Here is a 17,129-nt window from a genome sequence, read left to right as displayed (position 1 = left end):
GAAAACAATTGATTTTTTTTCTTTTTTACTTTAGACTTTTTTCCTAATCTAAACCGACTTGTGTTAATGACATTGATGCATCGACCTTTTAGTGAATGCCCGTGTGTGTGTGTGTGTGTGTGTGTGTGTGTGTGTGTGTGTGTGTGTGTGTGTGTGTGTGTGTGTGTGTGTGTGTGTGTGTGTGTGTGTGTGTGTGTGTGTGTGTGTGTGTGTGTGTGTGTGTGTGTGTGTGTGTGCGTGCGTGCGTGCGTGCGTGCGCGCGCGCGCGCGTGCGTGCGTGCGTGCAGGTCTGCGCTCGGTGCTGGAGGTCCAGTGTGGGGACATCTCTAAGAGTGTGTGTGTGTGTGTGTGTGTGTGCAGGTCTGCGCTCGGTGCTGGAGGTGCAGTGTGGGGACATCTCTAAGAGTGTGTGTGTGTGTGTGTGTGTGTGTGCAGGTCTGCGCTCGGTGCTGGAGGTCCAGTGTGGGGACATCTCTAAGAGTGAGAGGCTGGTTCCGTTCTACATGTGTCGTAGCTGCCGGGAGACGATCCAACTCAAACACATCTGTGGACACGTCACCAGCCTCCCACACCAGCTCAGATACATGGTCAGTATCACAGTACCTCACAGTACCTCACAGTACCTCACAGTACCTCACAGTACCTCACAGTACACCACAGTACCTCACAGTACACCACAGTACACCACAGTACCTCACAGTACCTCACAGTACCTCACAGTACCTCACAGTACACCACAGTACCTCACAGTACCTCACAGTACCTCACAGTACACCACAGTACCTCACAGTACCTCACAGTACCTCACAGTACACCACAGTACCTCACAGTACACCACAGTACACCACAGTACCTCACAGTACCTCACAGTACACCACAGTACACCACAGTACCTCACAGTACACCACAGTACCTCACAGTACCTCACAGTACCTCACAGTACACCACAGTACCTCACAGTACCTCACAGTACCTCACAGTACCTCACAGTACACCACAGTACACCACAGTACCTCACAGTACCTCACAGTACACCACAGTACCTCACAGTACACCACAGTACCTCACAGTACCTCACAGTACACCACAGTACCTCACAGTACCTCACAGTACACCACAGTACACCACAGTACCTCACAGTACCTCACAGTACCTCACAGTACCTCACAGTACACCACAGTACCTCACAGTACACCACAGTACCTCACAGTACCTCACAGTACCTCACAGTACACCACAGTACCTCACAGTACACCACAGTACACCACAGTACACCACAGTACCTCACAGTACCTCACAGTACACCACAGTACACCACAGTACACCACAGTACCTCACAGTACCTCACAGTACCTCACAGTACACCACAGTACACCACAGTACACCACAGTACACCACAGTACCTCACAGTACACCACAGTACACCACAGTACACCACAGTACACCACAGTACACCACAGTACACCACAGTACACCACAGTACCTCACAGTACCTCACAGTACACCACAGTACACCACAGTACACCACAGTACCTCACAGTACCTCACAGTACCTCAAAGTACACCACAGTACCTCAAAGTACACCACAGTACCTCACAGTACACCACAGTACACCACAGTACCTCACAGTACACCACAGTACCTCACAGTACACCACAGTACCTCACAGTACCTCACAGTACACCACAGTACCTCACAGTACACCACATTACCTCACAGTACCTCACAGTACACCACAGTACACCACAGTACCTCACAGTACACCACAGTACCTCACAGTACACCACAGTACACCACATTACCTCACAGTACACCACAGTACCTCACAGTACACCACAGTACACCACATTACCTCACAGTACACCACAGTACCTCACAGTACACCACAGTACACCACATTACCTCACAGTACACCACAGTACCTCACAGTACACCACAGTACACCACAGTACCTCACAGTACACCACAGTACCTCACAGTACACCACAGTACACCACAGTACCTCACAGTACACCACATTACCTCACAGTACACCACAGTACCTCACAGTACCTCACAGTACCTCACAGTACCTCACAGTACACCACAGTACACCACAGTACCTCACAGTACCTCACAGTACCTCACAGTACCTCACAGTACCTCACAGTACACCACAGTACACCACGGTACCTCACGGTACCTCACGGTACCTCACGGTACCTCACGGTACACCACGGTACCTCACAGTACCTCACAGTACACTACAGTACACGACAGTACATCACGGTACCTCACAGTACCTCAAAGTACACCACAGTACCTCACAGTACACCACAGTACCTCACAGTACACCACAGTACCTCACAGTACACCACAGTACCTCACAGTACCTCACAGTACACTACAGTACACGACAGTACATCACAGTACACCACAGTACATCAGTACATCACCAGCCTCCAGCACCAGCTCAGATACATGGTCAGTACATCGAGTGTTGTCCCTGAACGAGTTCAAAAAACGATCGTTCACGAACGCGTTCATATTTGGAGTATAATAAGCCCTTATTATCCGACACAAAATAACGACTTTCTCAGCCGTACAATTTTACTGGAGCGCGCAGCTCGCATCTAGTCATAATCTATAACTGCATGATGATTCTGTCATGCACACAGACAGCAGACACAGAACCCTCGACCCAAACACTGAGGAAACTTGTTGTTTGATTAAACATAATGTGCTACGAAAAATAGCTTCCAATAGCTTGTCGAGGAGGTATTTGTCCAGTCCATACATTATCGCCTCGGTCGGCCAACAAAAGACATCTCCCTCCACAGAAGCACAGTGATGCCTGATTTATTCTTCGTCGTACAACGTGTTCCATGCTGAAATTAGCAGATCTACAAGCTCACAACGTGTTGCGTCCATAACACGTTGTGAACTTGTAGATCAGCTATTTTCAGCACGCGGAGATATGCAGGCTGTGAGAACTGAACTGAGAACTGAGAGCCTTCACAATAAAAGCGTGCAGCTTTCACAAGTTGGCCCATAATTAAGACAAGGAAAAGGATTAAGAATTCTGTGGTAATGGAGATATTGTAAAAGTTGTCACTTTATTAATCCCAAAGTTATTTTTGGACTGCATTCCCAATAGGAATAAAGTCTGCAGTTCTATATGGCTATGGGATGTGGCAATAATTTAAAAAAAAGAACTAAAAGTGTGTGTGTGTGTGTGTGTGTGTGTGTGTGTGTGTGTGTGTGTGTGTGTGTGTGTGTGTGTGTGTGTTTTAGTGGGAGAGGTACCCCAAAATGATGGGCGGGATCTGGAACCTGGAGGACTCGAGTGAGAAGGAGAAGATGGAGGACTTTGAGTTTACCATCAACAGGATCGCAGAGCACGAACATCTTTACAAAATGGATGCTGAGGTAAATTTACAATTTATCTTTTGTCCAGGGTTGTCCAGGGTGTTTTAGAGAAGGGAGAAGAGTCTGGGACGTGTGGAGCGTTGTCCAGGGTGTTTTGGAGAAGGGAGAAGAGTCTGGGACGTGTGGAGCGTTGTCCAGCGTGTTTTAGAGAAGGGAGAAGAGTCTGGGACGTGTGGAGCGTTGTCCAGCGTGTTTTATGGAAGGGAGAAGAGTCTGGGACGTGTGGAGTGTTGTCCAGCGTGTTTTAGAGAAGGGAGAAGAGTCTGGGACGTGTGGAGCGTTGTCCAGCGTGTTTTAGGGAAGGGAGAAGAGTCTGGGACGTGTGGAGCGTTGTCCAGGGTGTTTTAGAGAAGGGAGAAGATTCACTAAAAAATTGATGCATTGATGCATCAATGTCATTAACACTTGAAGTCGATTCAGATTAGGAGAAGTCGAAAAAAAAAGAATATTAAAAATAATCAATTGTTTTCCCCATATCATGTGTTTTGCTCTATGTGTGCGTGTGTACAGATTTCAAACTGTAGCATTGATTATTGTCACGGACAGAAGTCATTCTTTCCCTTTGCATAACGCACCGGAGCACACTCGCCTATTAGTTTGCATTTCATTCAGAACGTGCCCTTAATTAAGAACCTAACTGCAGCTGTGTATGTGGCTCTCAGCGGTGTCCCACTATTGACTGGCTGAATTTGAACTGCGTGTCAGAGAAGTAACAGGTAGAAGCATGCAAACTTTATCCCCAAACGATATCCCCCCCCACCTCCGTGCTAGAAATAAAACGTCTGGGTTTCCGAGGCTACATCCGTGCTGACGCAATGACTGTCCTGTTTCTGGTTTAGCTTTACGCGCGGAAGCGGCGGGACACATTAATCTCTCCGTCTCCGGTCAGTGCGGGTTGTTGTTTATTTGCATGGCTCAAAAAACGAGTAACAAACTAACATGAGAACGTTATCGAGTTGTTGGAGGAGGAGGAGGAGGAGAAGGTTCACGTCGTGAACGTGGAAGGTAATGCACATTGCCAGGGCCCGGGGCTCGAAACTGCCTAGCAGAGGACCGGCCAGGGTTATGGCCCTGCCTCTGTTCGGTACGCTGAGCAGTGCGCTGGCCCCAAGTGGGGGCCTGTGGCAGGCGAGCTCGGGTGGCGGCCGAGGGGCCTCTGCTCCTGTTAGGAGGCCCATCTGGGGGAGGCATGCGCTGTCGCCGCAGGCTTGACAGCTGCTCCTTGTCCTCCCTGGCCCGGATTGTGCGGTCCAGCGCTTCCCGCGCAGCTGGGCCAAATATCGCTCCCGGCACCACTGGGAGACCACGCAGGGTTGCCCTGCGAGAGCCAGACTGAACCAGAGTGGACATCATCCGTCCAAGCTCTCGTTACATGAGGCCGAATGCCTCCAGTGATGCGTCACAGAGGGTGTTGGAGTCTGCGGGCTCTGCACTCGCGTTGTCCGCCTGCAGAGACGCCGAGAGGGCAAGCATGAGGTGTGACAGGGAGTTAGAGGTCCTCCCGGCACGGGCTCCTGCTTCATAAGCCCTTATGAGGAGGTCGTCGGTGGTCCTGCACTGGGGTCGGGGGCACCTGGTATCCTGCCGTAGCGCCTCGTCGGGGTCGACGACTAGGGATGCAATGCAGGGCTCCACAGCCGGCATGCGATGCAGGCCGACTCCTTCCGCGTCGTCCATGGCCGCGATAGTACGCCCATCGGCAGAGAGACGAGAGCAAGCCTTTGAGTCTCTCCAGCAGGTATGTAGCTCCTTCAGAAAGTGAGGAAATAATCACATGCAGTCCATGTTTCTAGGAGAAGTGAGTGAAAATGAAATTAAATCAATTGTAGCAAAATCAAAGAACAAAACATCAACTGATTGTGATGGGATAGATATGATCATTGTGAAGAAGACTATTGACTGTATAATTAAACCTTTTAGTTATATCTGTAATCTTTCTTTTAGTACAGGAGTTTTCCCAGACAGGATGAAAATGGCAAAGGTTATACCACTTTTTAAAACAGGAAACAAACATGATTTTACTAATTATAGACCAGTGTCGCTGCTTTCCCAGTTTTCTAAAGTACTTGAAAAACTGTATGTACAAAGATTGGACTAATTTATTGAAAATAATAACTTACTGAGTGAGAGTCAGTATGGCTTTCGGACCAATGGGTCCACAGCTCTGGCACTCATGAAAATAACTGATGAAATAACAACAGCAATAGATAATCATAAACACACAATAGGTGTCTTTATTGACCTCAAAAAAGCGTTCGACACAATTGATCATACTATTTTAATATCTAAATTGAATAATTATGGGGTAAGAGGTGTAGTTCTAGATTGGTTAATCAGTTACCTTCACAACAGGCAACAATATGTGCAGTTGGGGGGTCATAAATCTGATTCCATGAAGCTTGAATGTGGGGTACCACAAGGCTCGGTCTTGGGACCTAAACTTTTTATATAGAAGTGTCAAAGTTAATGCAGTTTGTTTTGTTCGTGGACGACACTAATTTATTTTGTTCAGGGGATAACTTAAAGTGTAGCAGAAAGCATTACAAATGAAATGGTTAAATTAAAAAGGTGGTTTAAAAATAAGTTATCATTGAATTTGAAAAAAAACAAGTTTATGATTTTCTCTAATTTGAAAAAGGATGAAATTATTCTCACTATAGATGGAGTGAATATTGAAAGAGTGAATGAATTTAGGTTTTTGGGTGTTATATTAGATGAGAAATTATCATGGAAAAATCATATAGCATATATAAAAGCCAAGGTGGCTTTCGTATCCAAATATGATTTGGATACGTGGATACGAATTTATTGAGGATGTTGTATTGTACACTGGTTTTACCATATTTTATTTACTGTTTGGAAGTATGGGGTAACTCATTGAAGAGTAATATGACTCCTTTGATTATGTTACAAAAAAGAGCGTTAAGAATCATGTATAAAGAAGATTTCAGAGCACACACCAATAGGCTTTTTATGTTATCAGGTGTTTTGAAAATCATGGATTTGGTAGAATTATGAACATTATTGGTGGGGTTCAGAGCGAAAAACAAATCATTACCAATACAGTTACAGAAGTCATTTGTGTTTAGCTCAGAGGATGAGGATCACAGAAGAAGACATGATTTTAAACATCTGTTTGCTCGGACTACACTTAAACAAATGTGCACTTCTGTTACAGGTATAAAGTTATGGAATTCACAAAACCAGGAGTTGAAGAGTTGTACAACAGTGTTTCAGTTTAAGAAAGTGTTTAAAAAAGAAAAAAATGATCAAATATGAATTAGAAGGTTAGATATAAGTGTTATTTTGTTTCCTCAGCGTTGTCTTTGTTTGTTCTCTTGTTGAGCTCTATGTCCTTTGTCTTTGTTGTTTTTTTCTTTCTTTTTTGATGTAATCATGTATGGTTGGTGGCAGCATCAATTAGTTGTTTTTTTCTTTCTTTTTTATTTGATGTAATCATGTATGGTTGGTGGCAGCATCAATTAGATGTTTTTTTTAATGATAGGGGCAGGTATAAATAAGATTTATCTTCTTCCTGCTCCTTTTCTTTTCTGGTATGGAATATGTAAAAGAAATAAGTACAAAGTAAAAATTAATATGATCATGTAAAACCATAAATGAAATTAAATAAATAAATATGAAATGAAATGAAATGAAAAGGAACGGCGAAGTCAGTGGGGGCTGGCTTGTGCTTAAAGAAGCGGCTTGACGGGGCTGATGATCAAGAGCCATGCATAGGACGGCTCTCATGTAGCTGTCCCCCGTCTCAGTCAGACAGGTCTGGGCTGACGAGTATGAGCCCGGCTCCGAGGCCTCGGAAGCCCCCTCTGCCCCATCCGCGTCACCTTCCTCATCGTCGTGGAAGTGGGTGGCTGAAGCCGCCAGGGACAGTGTGTCATGGTCCTGATCCTCAGGGATCAGGTGTGGCATCGGAGGAGTAGGTGCTTCTGCGTCCTCCGGAGGAATCTCCGGCTGACGGGCCATGATGTATGGCCCTCATTCGGGCCAGGTCGGCAGACAGCTGGTCGACCTTAGATGATAACATATGGCCAGGCCCCGCCCTTCTCTTGGAAGCGGGGGTCGAGGTAGCAGGTGTGGTGGACGCTAGGGGTGGAGCCGTATGCTGGAGGGAGGGAGTGCGGACGCTGCCTGTGCCAGCTAAAGGGTGCTCTAACAGAGACTAGTACTCTGTAAATGCACTATACAAAACCCTTGCTAGAAGGTTGTATATAGGAAAAAACAACAATAACCTATAAAGAGGCAACGACTCTGGTCTAATCCGAAATTAAAGTCCACTATTGGAAAACAAGTGCCGACTAAATCAGTCAAGTTAAATTATAACAACCTTGGTTACTGAAGTAACGGCTATAGTCCGACGATACTAGTCGGCGCTGCTATATAGCCAGGCAGCATAGACTCATTAGAGAGGAAAAAGCTGCCCTATGTATACCTTGCAGTAGCAGAGGCTTAATAATATAGAAAGTAAAGAAGTACACTACACGAAATGAGTGTCAACTGAGTTGCACCGTCCTGGGGCGTGCCGCGTCGCAGACACGGGCTAATAAACAGAAAAGTAAACAATAGCGTCGACTGACAAGTGTGTCACACCGTGCTGGGAGCGGGCAGCGCTAACGCTTGCCGTCACTAGCACTGCAGTGTAGCATTACTGGGAATCAGAACAGCGTACGCTAAGCAAAGACGAACGAACTATCCGTTCAACTTTAACCGGTGCTGAACTGTTCGTAGCACGCAACCGTGTGTATGGCAGGGAAGCGTCGCGCACGCAGCCTATGCTAACAGAGGTTGTTTATCAGCTTAATGCAGTTCAATTCTGCTGTAGAACTTGTAGAACTTGTAGAACTTGCGCGAGCGAGAAGAAATTAGGGACTGAGCCCCTGGTGACCACCGGAAGATATAGACGACTCCGGGTCATCACGGGGTCAAAATGGACATTGTTGGTATAAAATACTCGACTGCGCATGCACGAAGGGACGTATTCAGTGCTTAAAGCACCGCCTCTGGCGGTCAGCAGGGACGAAATAGAACCTGAGTGTGACGTCAACTGTACAATTTACAATTTAGGCATTTAGCAGACGCTCTTAATCCAGAGCGATTTACATTGGTAAATGGTGCATTTATATAGCACCTTTATCCAAGGCGCTTTACATAGATTGTGCATTACATTCACCCATTCACACACACATTCATACACCTTTACATAGATTGTGCATTACATTCACCCATTCACACACACAATCATACACCTTTACATAGATTGTGCATTATATTCACCCATTCACACACTGATGGCGGAGGAAACCATGCAAGGCACCAACCAGCACATCAGGAGCAATCAGGGGTTCAGAGTCTTGCTCAAGGACACTTCGACACTAACTCTGGGGGAGCCCGGGTTTGAACTGGCGACCTTGCGGTTACCATCCGGCCACTCAAAAGCATGGCGATACATCACAACATAAAAAGTAGTTATCATGAAACATGCGTAAGCTAACAGTGACAGTAACAGTGGAATGTCATGTGTAATGTTATTTAAAAACCCCTTTTGGTGTTTTAAGCATTATGTTATACTTTAGCTCTAAGCTCTTAGATCTACAAGCTCGTAGCGTGGCACTCGGTGCCACACTACGAGCTTGTAGATCTACTAAAAAAAAAATAATCGTGAAAATGTGGCTCAAACCTTTGAATATATATTCTTTCAGAGCGAACGTTTTTAACTCAAATCTTTGCTTCTGGGGGGTCCCTGGAACAACATATTTTCAGATGGGGCTCAGCGGCCAAATACATATATATTTGGGGGTCCTTGACATGAAATAGTTTGAGAACGACTGACATAGAAACATGAGGTTTTTCAGAAAACTGTCAAGATTTAGAAGACATTTTGTAGAATCGTCCTCAGGTCTAAATGGGTTAATAGCTGTAACGTTGTCTCTCCACCAGGTCATACTGCTTGACAAGAAGTCGTATCATGGAGTTCGAGTTTCTTCATTCAATGAAGGTACAGTTTCTTTCTTTTCAAAATCGTTTCATTCACGTTTTTCGGCTTTTTATAACAGTGTTGTTTTCGTCGACTAATACTAAGACAAAAATGTTCGTCGACTAGACTAAAATGTTAGGAAGGGACTAGTGGACCAGAGATCCAGTATAAGTCATTTTACACTTGGTTGCATGCTGAAAATAGCCGATCTACACGTTGTGAGCTTGTAGATCGGCTATTTTCAGCAAGTGAAAAAAACAGTCATTACGACGGGATCAAGGTCCGCCAAAATACATTTTAGTCGACCAAATCAACTGTATAGTCGACTAAAATCTTGTGATATTTAGTCGACTAAAACTAGACTAACACTAAAACCAGGTGACTAAAATGTGACTGAAACTACATTAAAACTATTGAAGAGATAGTCTAACCTAGATTTTTAAAATCCTTAAAGGTATATTCAGTGATTTCACTTAATTCAAATATCACTTATTTATCTTATTTTTTGGATAATCCTCCCTACTATAAAGTGTGCTGACCATATAAGGAGTTACTCCCTGTCCCCAGTGAGCCACTGGGGTCAAAAAACCCTAGTTTCGGTTTGGGCTTTGGGTGGCAAAGCCTTCATCCAATCATGATCCAGTGGGGTGGGCCTTGGTGCACATGCTGTTGGATTGTTGTACTTCCCCCACTGTAGAGCGTGTGCATGTGCACATCTTGTTACCGGGTTGACCGGGTATTTTTCCAAATCACCCAAATCACTGAATGCTCCTTTAAGGTGTCTAGTGAATGAATTTGAATTACATTTTAATGAGTTAAATGTGTTATATGTACTATACATCTTGAAGATTGTAAAAATGCAAATGTTAGAAAAATCACATCAATAGGGTGCATGGGGGAGGAGTTGTTGTGATGCAGGTTAGGCAAATTAAAAAAAAAACATTTGTGTTTATTTGGGTGTTTATGCACTTCACATGATGGAACCATGGTCTTCATATCGATCAATTCATCATGCAAAGACAAACATAACATGGGGTGAATGGTTCCTGTCGGATGTATAGTTCAGGAGCTATGTTGGTTTTATTTTTCACAGCAAAAAATCCAGGACGAACACATATGTTAAAAAAAACATATGTGGGACAATAATTAGCTCGGGGAACATCAAAATTCATTCACTAGATATATATCTTTCGGGTACTAGAATTGACCCCTTCCTACCAGACTAAGACTATGACTAAAACTAAAATCAAAATTTGCTGCCAAAAACAACACTGGTGAGTAACCGAGTAAAAAGAAAGATCCCATAGCCCGAAGGTGGATGGGACGACTGTGATTGGCTGAGACATAACCAGCCTCTGTTTTTTTTTACTAGGAAACATGAGGTAAACACAAAAAAGACACATTACAAATACGTACATGAGGATGTTTTCCCTGTAGTAGCAACGTTAGTTAGTTATACCATTTAGGCCTGACGTCGAAATAAAAAAAACGTTCGCTCTGAAAGAATATATTCAAAGATTTGTGCCGCATTTTTACGATTTAGCGTGCCACTCGGTGGCACGCTATGAGCTTGTAGATCTGCTATTTTTCAATAGCTAAAGTATAACACAATGCTTAGTTAAAACACCAAAAGGGGTTCCCGTCCAAAATGGGTTATTAATCTGTGTGTTGGTTATGTAACAATTTGGAACCGATGAAAAGCCCTTTCGGACAAAACCTCTTAACTCCATTGGACCCTCAAACTGTCTGCGAAATAAAGCAGCTAACTCCACCACCTCTCTCCGCCTCTCATGCAAGCAATTGATTATAGAGGGTATGCGCGTGACATCATCGTACCTGGAAGTTATGCGGGAACGCCCACTGAGTGGCAAAAAAGTACTTTCTGGCCTTGACAGTGTGGTATATGAACTATACCATCACTGTACAGACTTAACCAAGAACTGGAGAGCAGGAGAGAATTGTGAGATGGAAGACAGCAGATCAGAGATGTTGTTGGTTTATTTCAGCGAAGCACAGCACACAGCATACAGCATAAGCTCACGCCAGCCAGAATGGCCTGACGTCTCCACACAGGGCTTACGCCCGACTGACTGACCGTTCACATTCTGGTTAACCTTTTAAGCATTTTACATGGGTGTAGGGTGGCGACAGAAAGATGAATACACTTTAGAGACTTTGATCAACCAGTCTGCTCCAACAGTGGCCACTTTGAACCACTGTTTAGAATGCAATTGTCCTTTGGGTGTGTCACCCAGGAACTCAGAACTCAAACAAAAGGCACAGACTACAGTTGGTCCCGGGCCAAGTGCTTGAAGTGAAAAGTTTTTGTTTCATGAAAATCCACCATAGAAACGTTTCTGTCAAGAAATTCCCTGCATTTGATTATTTTTCAGAGTTTGGAAGTGCTTGTTTTCAATAACACAACATTTTGCTGCCTCCTGCATTATGTGACATTTAGAAACAGGTGGTACGCAGGGCGGTTGAGTGATTTCCAATGAGCGCTTCCAAACTCCAACACTCCATGCTGCTCAATGTTTTGCCACTCAGTCTAGATGAGGGGGGCGTGTCCTGATGGGAAACTCATGCCTGTGCATACTCTCTATATCTAAAGTCACAACACCAACAGATATCAACTTCTGTCTGTCTGTCTGTCTGTCTGTCTGTCTGTCTGCCTGCCTGCCTGCCTGCCTGCCTGCCTGCCTGCCTGCCTGTCTGTCTGTCTGTCTGTCTGTAGGCATCCACATACTGGAGTCATCCAGGCCACCGGAGGCAGACCAGAGCACAGATAACGGTATATATACTGACTTAACAGCGCCAACAATCACACACAATGCAGAATACAGATGCGTCCCAGCTAGAGGGCGCTGTTGATGTTCCTCATCTTTGTCAATATAAATTAAACAGTGGTTTTCAACCAGTGGTCCTTTTAAGGGGTTCCAGCTATATGATAGAGTTGGTAACCAAATGGACCCTTATAGATCTTTAACTCTTGAGAGTGTAAAATGAAACCAAATGGACCCGTACGGGTCCCATTGGTTTAATTTTACTCTCTTAAAATAGTGTTAAACATCTGCATTACTTAATTAATTTAAAAGAAGTCTACACAAAATTAGAGAATCTAAAATAATTGTTATTTCGACCAATGTTTGCCTGTTATCTCTCCTAAATGGTACCAACATCAACAGACACACACACAGCATGTCATTGTAGACAAAATGTTATCCAACAGCGATAACAAAATATTCTTTAGTTTTGGGGTCTGCGAGGCTAAATGTCATCACATGGTGGTTCCGTGGCTCAAATGGGTCTGAGAGGCTAAATGTCATCACATGGTGGTTCCGTGGCTCAAATGGGTCTGAGAGGCTAAATGTCATCACATGGTGGTTCCGTGGCTCAGATGGGTCTGAGAGGCTAAATGTCATCACATGGTGGTCCGTGGCTCAGATGGGTGTGAGAGGCTAAATGTCATCACATGGTGGTCCGTGGCTCAGATGGGTCTGAGAGGCTAAATGTCATCACATGGTGGTTCCGTGGCTCAGATGGGTCTGAGAGGCTAAATGTCATCACATGGTGGTCCGTGGCTCAGATGGGTCTGAGAGGCTAAATGTCATCACATGGTGGTTCCGTGGCTCAAATAGGTCTGAGAGGCTAAATGTCATCACATGGTGGTCCGTGGCTCAGATGGGTCTGAGAGGCTAAATGTCATCACATGGTGGTTCCGTGGCTCAGATGGGTCTGAGAGGCTAAATGTCATCACATGGTGGTTCCGTGGCTCAGATGGGTCTGAGAGGCTAAATGTCATCACATGGTGGTTCCGTGGCTCAAATGCAGAATAAATAAATAATGGGCCTTGAAGTGAAAAGGGTTGAAAACTATATTCTGCACGCTGTAACTTTGTAAAGCTCCCGGCAGTGTTGTTTTCGTCGACTAAAACTAAGACGAAAAATGTCCGTCGACTACCTTTTTTCACTGACGAAAACCACATGGAAAATAAATGAAAACTAAGCTATGATGACTAAGACTAAATATATTGACAATTTTGTCAATAAAAACTAGACTAAAATGTTAGGAAGGGACTAGTGGAGAGAGAGATCCAGTACAAGTCATTACACTTGGTTGCATGCTGAAAATAGCAGATATACAAGCTTGTGAGCTTGTAGATAGTCATTACGACGGCATCAACGCCCTCCGAAATACATTTTAGTCGACTAAAATCTTATGACGTTTAGTCGACTAAAACTAGACTAGAGACATTCCAGGTGACTAAAATGTGACTAAAACTAAATTAAAACTATTCAAGGGACTATGACTAAAACTAAAATCAGAATTTGCTGCCAAAAACAACACTGCCTTGAAGTGAAAAGGGTTGAAAACCACTGGTCTAGTCTGTCTGCACGCTGTATCGTTGTAAAGCTGTCTGTCTGCACGCTGTATCGTTGTAAAGCTGTCTGTCTGCACGCTGTATCGTTGTAAAGCTGTCTGTCTGCACGCTGTATCATTGTAAAGCTGTCTGTCTGCACGCTGTATCGTTGTAAAGCTGTCTGTCTGCACGCTGTATCGTTGTAATGCTGTCTGTCTGCACGCTGTATCGTTGTAAAGCTGTCTGTCTGCACGCTGTATCGTTGTAAAGCTGTCTGTCTGCACGCTGTATCGTTGTAAAGCTGTCTGTCTGCACGCTGTATCGTTGTAAAGCTGGTCTAGTCTGTCTACACACTGCATCGTTGTAAAGCTGTCTGTCTGCACGCTGTATCATTGTAAAGCTGACTGTCTGCACGCTGTATCGTTGTAAAGCTGTCTGTCTGCACGCTGTATCGTTGTAAAGCTGTCTGTCTGCACACTGTATAGTTGTAAAGCTGTCTGTCTGCACGCTGTATCGTTGTAAAGCTGTCTGTCTGCACGCTGTATCGTTGTAAAGCTGTCTGTCTGCACGCTGTATCGTTGTAAAGCTGGTCTAGTCTGTCTACACGCTGTATCGTTGTAAAGCTGTCTGTCTGCACGCTGTATAGTTGTAAAGCTCCCGACGAGTGTTCGTCTTCATCATCTTTCATCATCCTTCTTCCCCGTTCAGAAGAGACGGAGAACGCCATGAAGACTGAGCCAATCGCAGAGCAGATGACAGGCAGGCCACACCCAGAGGTGAAGACCGAGCCAATCGCAGAGCAGACGACAGGCAGGCCACACCCAGGGGTGAAGACCGTGCCAATCCCAGAGCAGATGACAGGCAGGCCACACCCAGGGGTGAAGACCGAGTCAATCGCAGAGCAGATGTCAGACAGGCCACACCCAGAGGTGAAGACCGAGCCAATCACAGAGCAGTTCTCCGACAGGCCACAGCTGGAGCGAGTCACTACCATGAACACTCACAACTCCACCATAACAGGTGTGTGAGGTCAAAAATGGTAAATGGTGCATTTATATAGCGCCTTTATCCAAGGCGCTTTACATAGTGTGCATCACATTCACACACCTTTACATAGATTGTGCATTACATTCACCCATTCACACACACCATTCACACACCTTTACATAGATTGTGCATTACATTCACCCATTCACACACACATTCACACCCCTTTACATAGATTGTGCATTACATTCACCCATTCACACACACATTCATACACCGATGGCGGAGGAAACCATGCAAGGCACCAACCTGCACATCAGGAGCAATGAGGGGTTCAGAGTAGCTTGCTCAAGGACACATCGACACTAACCCTGGGGGAGCCCGGGTTCGAACTGGCAACCTTGCGGTTACCATCCGGCCACTCTACCGCTGATCCACCACCGAGGTCAACACTACTCTCCCACCAACACACACACAATATCGACTATCAAACCATGTCCTTGACACGGGAGGTAGAGCAGGCCGCCTGGCAACCGTGAGGTTCCCGGTTCGATCCCTGTGGGCTCCCCCAAGTCCAAGTGTCCTTGAGCAAGACTCTGAACCCCTGATTGCTCCCGATGTGCAGGTTGGTGCCTCGCATGGTTTCCTTCCTTCCTCCGTGTGTGTGCGCGTGTGTGCGTTCGCTTGTACAAAGTGCCTCGGATTATTTCAAGTCTCATTGGTCTAATTGTCTCTCTGCTGTTTCCAGTCACCATTAAACAGGAAGTGAAACAGCAAGACCACACCCACCGCTGTTTCTCTGGTAAATAATTATAATAATATTATTTCTCTGGACCTCCTGGTAAATGCTGATGTCTTTTACTCTTTACTATCGTAAAGTGCAGAGGAAACAATCTCACTATTAACAATTTGAATGTCCTGTGCAGTCTTATATCTGTATGGAAGTCATGTTGTGACATGCTTGCATGTGTATTGAATCTGGTCTGGTTTTTTCTTTCCCCACCTCCCCTCCCCAGAAATGAGGACATCAGAGAAACGTGTCTTGGATCACCTGTCCTCAAACGAAGACGCAGAGACCACGGGGAAACGGAGGAGACTTTCACCGTGTCCCGACGGACGCAAACTAGAGCTGGTCCTGAACTCGCTCAAAATACTCGCTTCCTCCAACTTCAACCTGGAGTCTCCGCCACCGAGTCCAGACTCTGCTCCCTGGACCAGGGGACACAGCACGGTCCCTGCTGGGTCTACGGAGCCCTGGACCAGGGGACACAGCACGGTCCCTGCTGGGTCTACGGAGCCCTGGACCAGGGGACACAGCACGGTCCCTGCTGGGTCTACGGAGCCCTGGACCAGGGGACACAGCACGGCCCCTGCCGCGGTCGACCCCAGCGTCTCCCTGCGGCCAGCCGCCACCGCTGCCGCAGGCTGCTTTGGGACGCCCGTGTATCCTTACAGTCAGCTCACCCAGAACACTTACTTCACACACGGGTTTCCACCCGGGACCGCGACCCAGAACCCTTACTTTTTTTCGGGTCCAGTTCCGTACGGAACTGGACTGGAATGATGCTGGAATGATGCAAAGGAATGATTTTGAGCCGACAAAACGTGAATGTGCTTTAATATTCTAATAAGTCGATTGATTAATTGGTCAACGCTGTACACTGCCCAGTTTAAGGAGAAGCATGTCATTGTCAGTGGTTTGAGACAGTATTGATGAAATAGAGAATCTGTGATCAAAGCAGTCCACGCACGCTACGGTTTATTATTTTGGCATTTTCAATTATTATTAGTTGCATGTTTCACATCCTCTACAATAAATAATACAGGTTTGTTGACACGGTTCATGTCTTTACTTGTATGCATAAAACAAAGGCTTCTCACTCTCAGTATTTCTGTTATTCATAAATTGTGACCGTTTTTTGTCGTCACAAGATCACTTTTTCTCCTCCCCTGAACAGAACTTTTAGTCTTGCCGCCATGACTGGGATTAAAGGATTGGTGTTTAAAACTTTCAAAAATATTTTAACTGCATGTTTTGCATTTTCTTTGCATCTTACCGGTTAGTTCATAAGCGGCATTTTATTTTCTTAATTTTGCCGCACCCACAGCTGTAGTGGGTGCGGCATAGTGGGATAAAGGGGGAGGGGTTAGGCTGATAGTGTGGTGTCACTATATTACTGTTTATTTAATTGGCCCGTTTGACTGTCAAGGGTTCAGCCTCCAGGAAGAAACCCTAAATACAAAGTTAATAGACCAATTATTTGTTTACAAATATTGGGACTGGGCGCACGGGTGACTGTTTCATGTAATCAATTCCCAACAGATCTCCAAACCTGTTGTTTTGGGGAGCGCTGGTTTCAGGCCATTCAATCTCTCTTGTG

The 17,129-nt window shown here is 45.3% G+C and overlaps 1 protein-coding gene across 2 annotated transcripts; it reads left to right on the top strand.

The window, feature by feature from the left end:
* The first annotated feature begins 3,287 nt into the window (after positions 1-3,287).
* Positions 3,288-16,559, top strand: LOC306919311 (uncharacterized protein). Of its 2 annotated transcripts, XM_079532112.1 has the most exons (6): positions 3,288-3,409; positions 9,365-9,422; positions 12,136-12,192; positions 14,470-14,781; positions 15,497-15,550; positions 15,765-16,559. In XM_079532112.1, the coding sequence occupies exons 1-6, from the start codon at positions 3,293-3,295 to the stop codon at positions 16,310-16,312; spliced, it is 1,146 nt and encodes a 381-aa protein (XP_079388238.1). In that variant the 5' UTR covers positions 3,288-3,292; the 3' UTR covers positions 16,313-16,559. The 2 variants fall into 2 exon arrangements, with proteins under 2 accessions (XP_079388238.1, XP_079388239.1); XM_079532113.1 differs by lacking the exon at positions 12,136-12,192.
* The last annotated feature ends 570 nt before the right edge of the window (positions 16,560-17,129 follow it).

This window comes from Electrona antarctica (genome assembly GCF_951216825.1).
Source record: "Electrona antarctica genome assembly, contig: scaffold_25, whole genome shotgun sequence".
NCBI lineage: Eukaryota > Metazoa > Chordata > Actinopteri > Myctophiformes > Myctophidae > Electrona > Electrona antarctica.
Note: the sequence above shows the minus strand (reverse complement) of the source record. Positions and strands in the feature narration are given on the sequence as shown.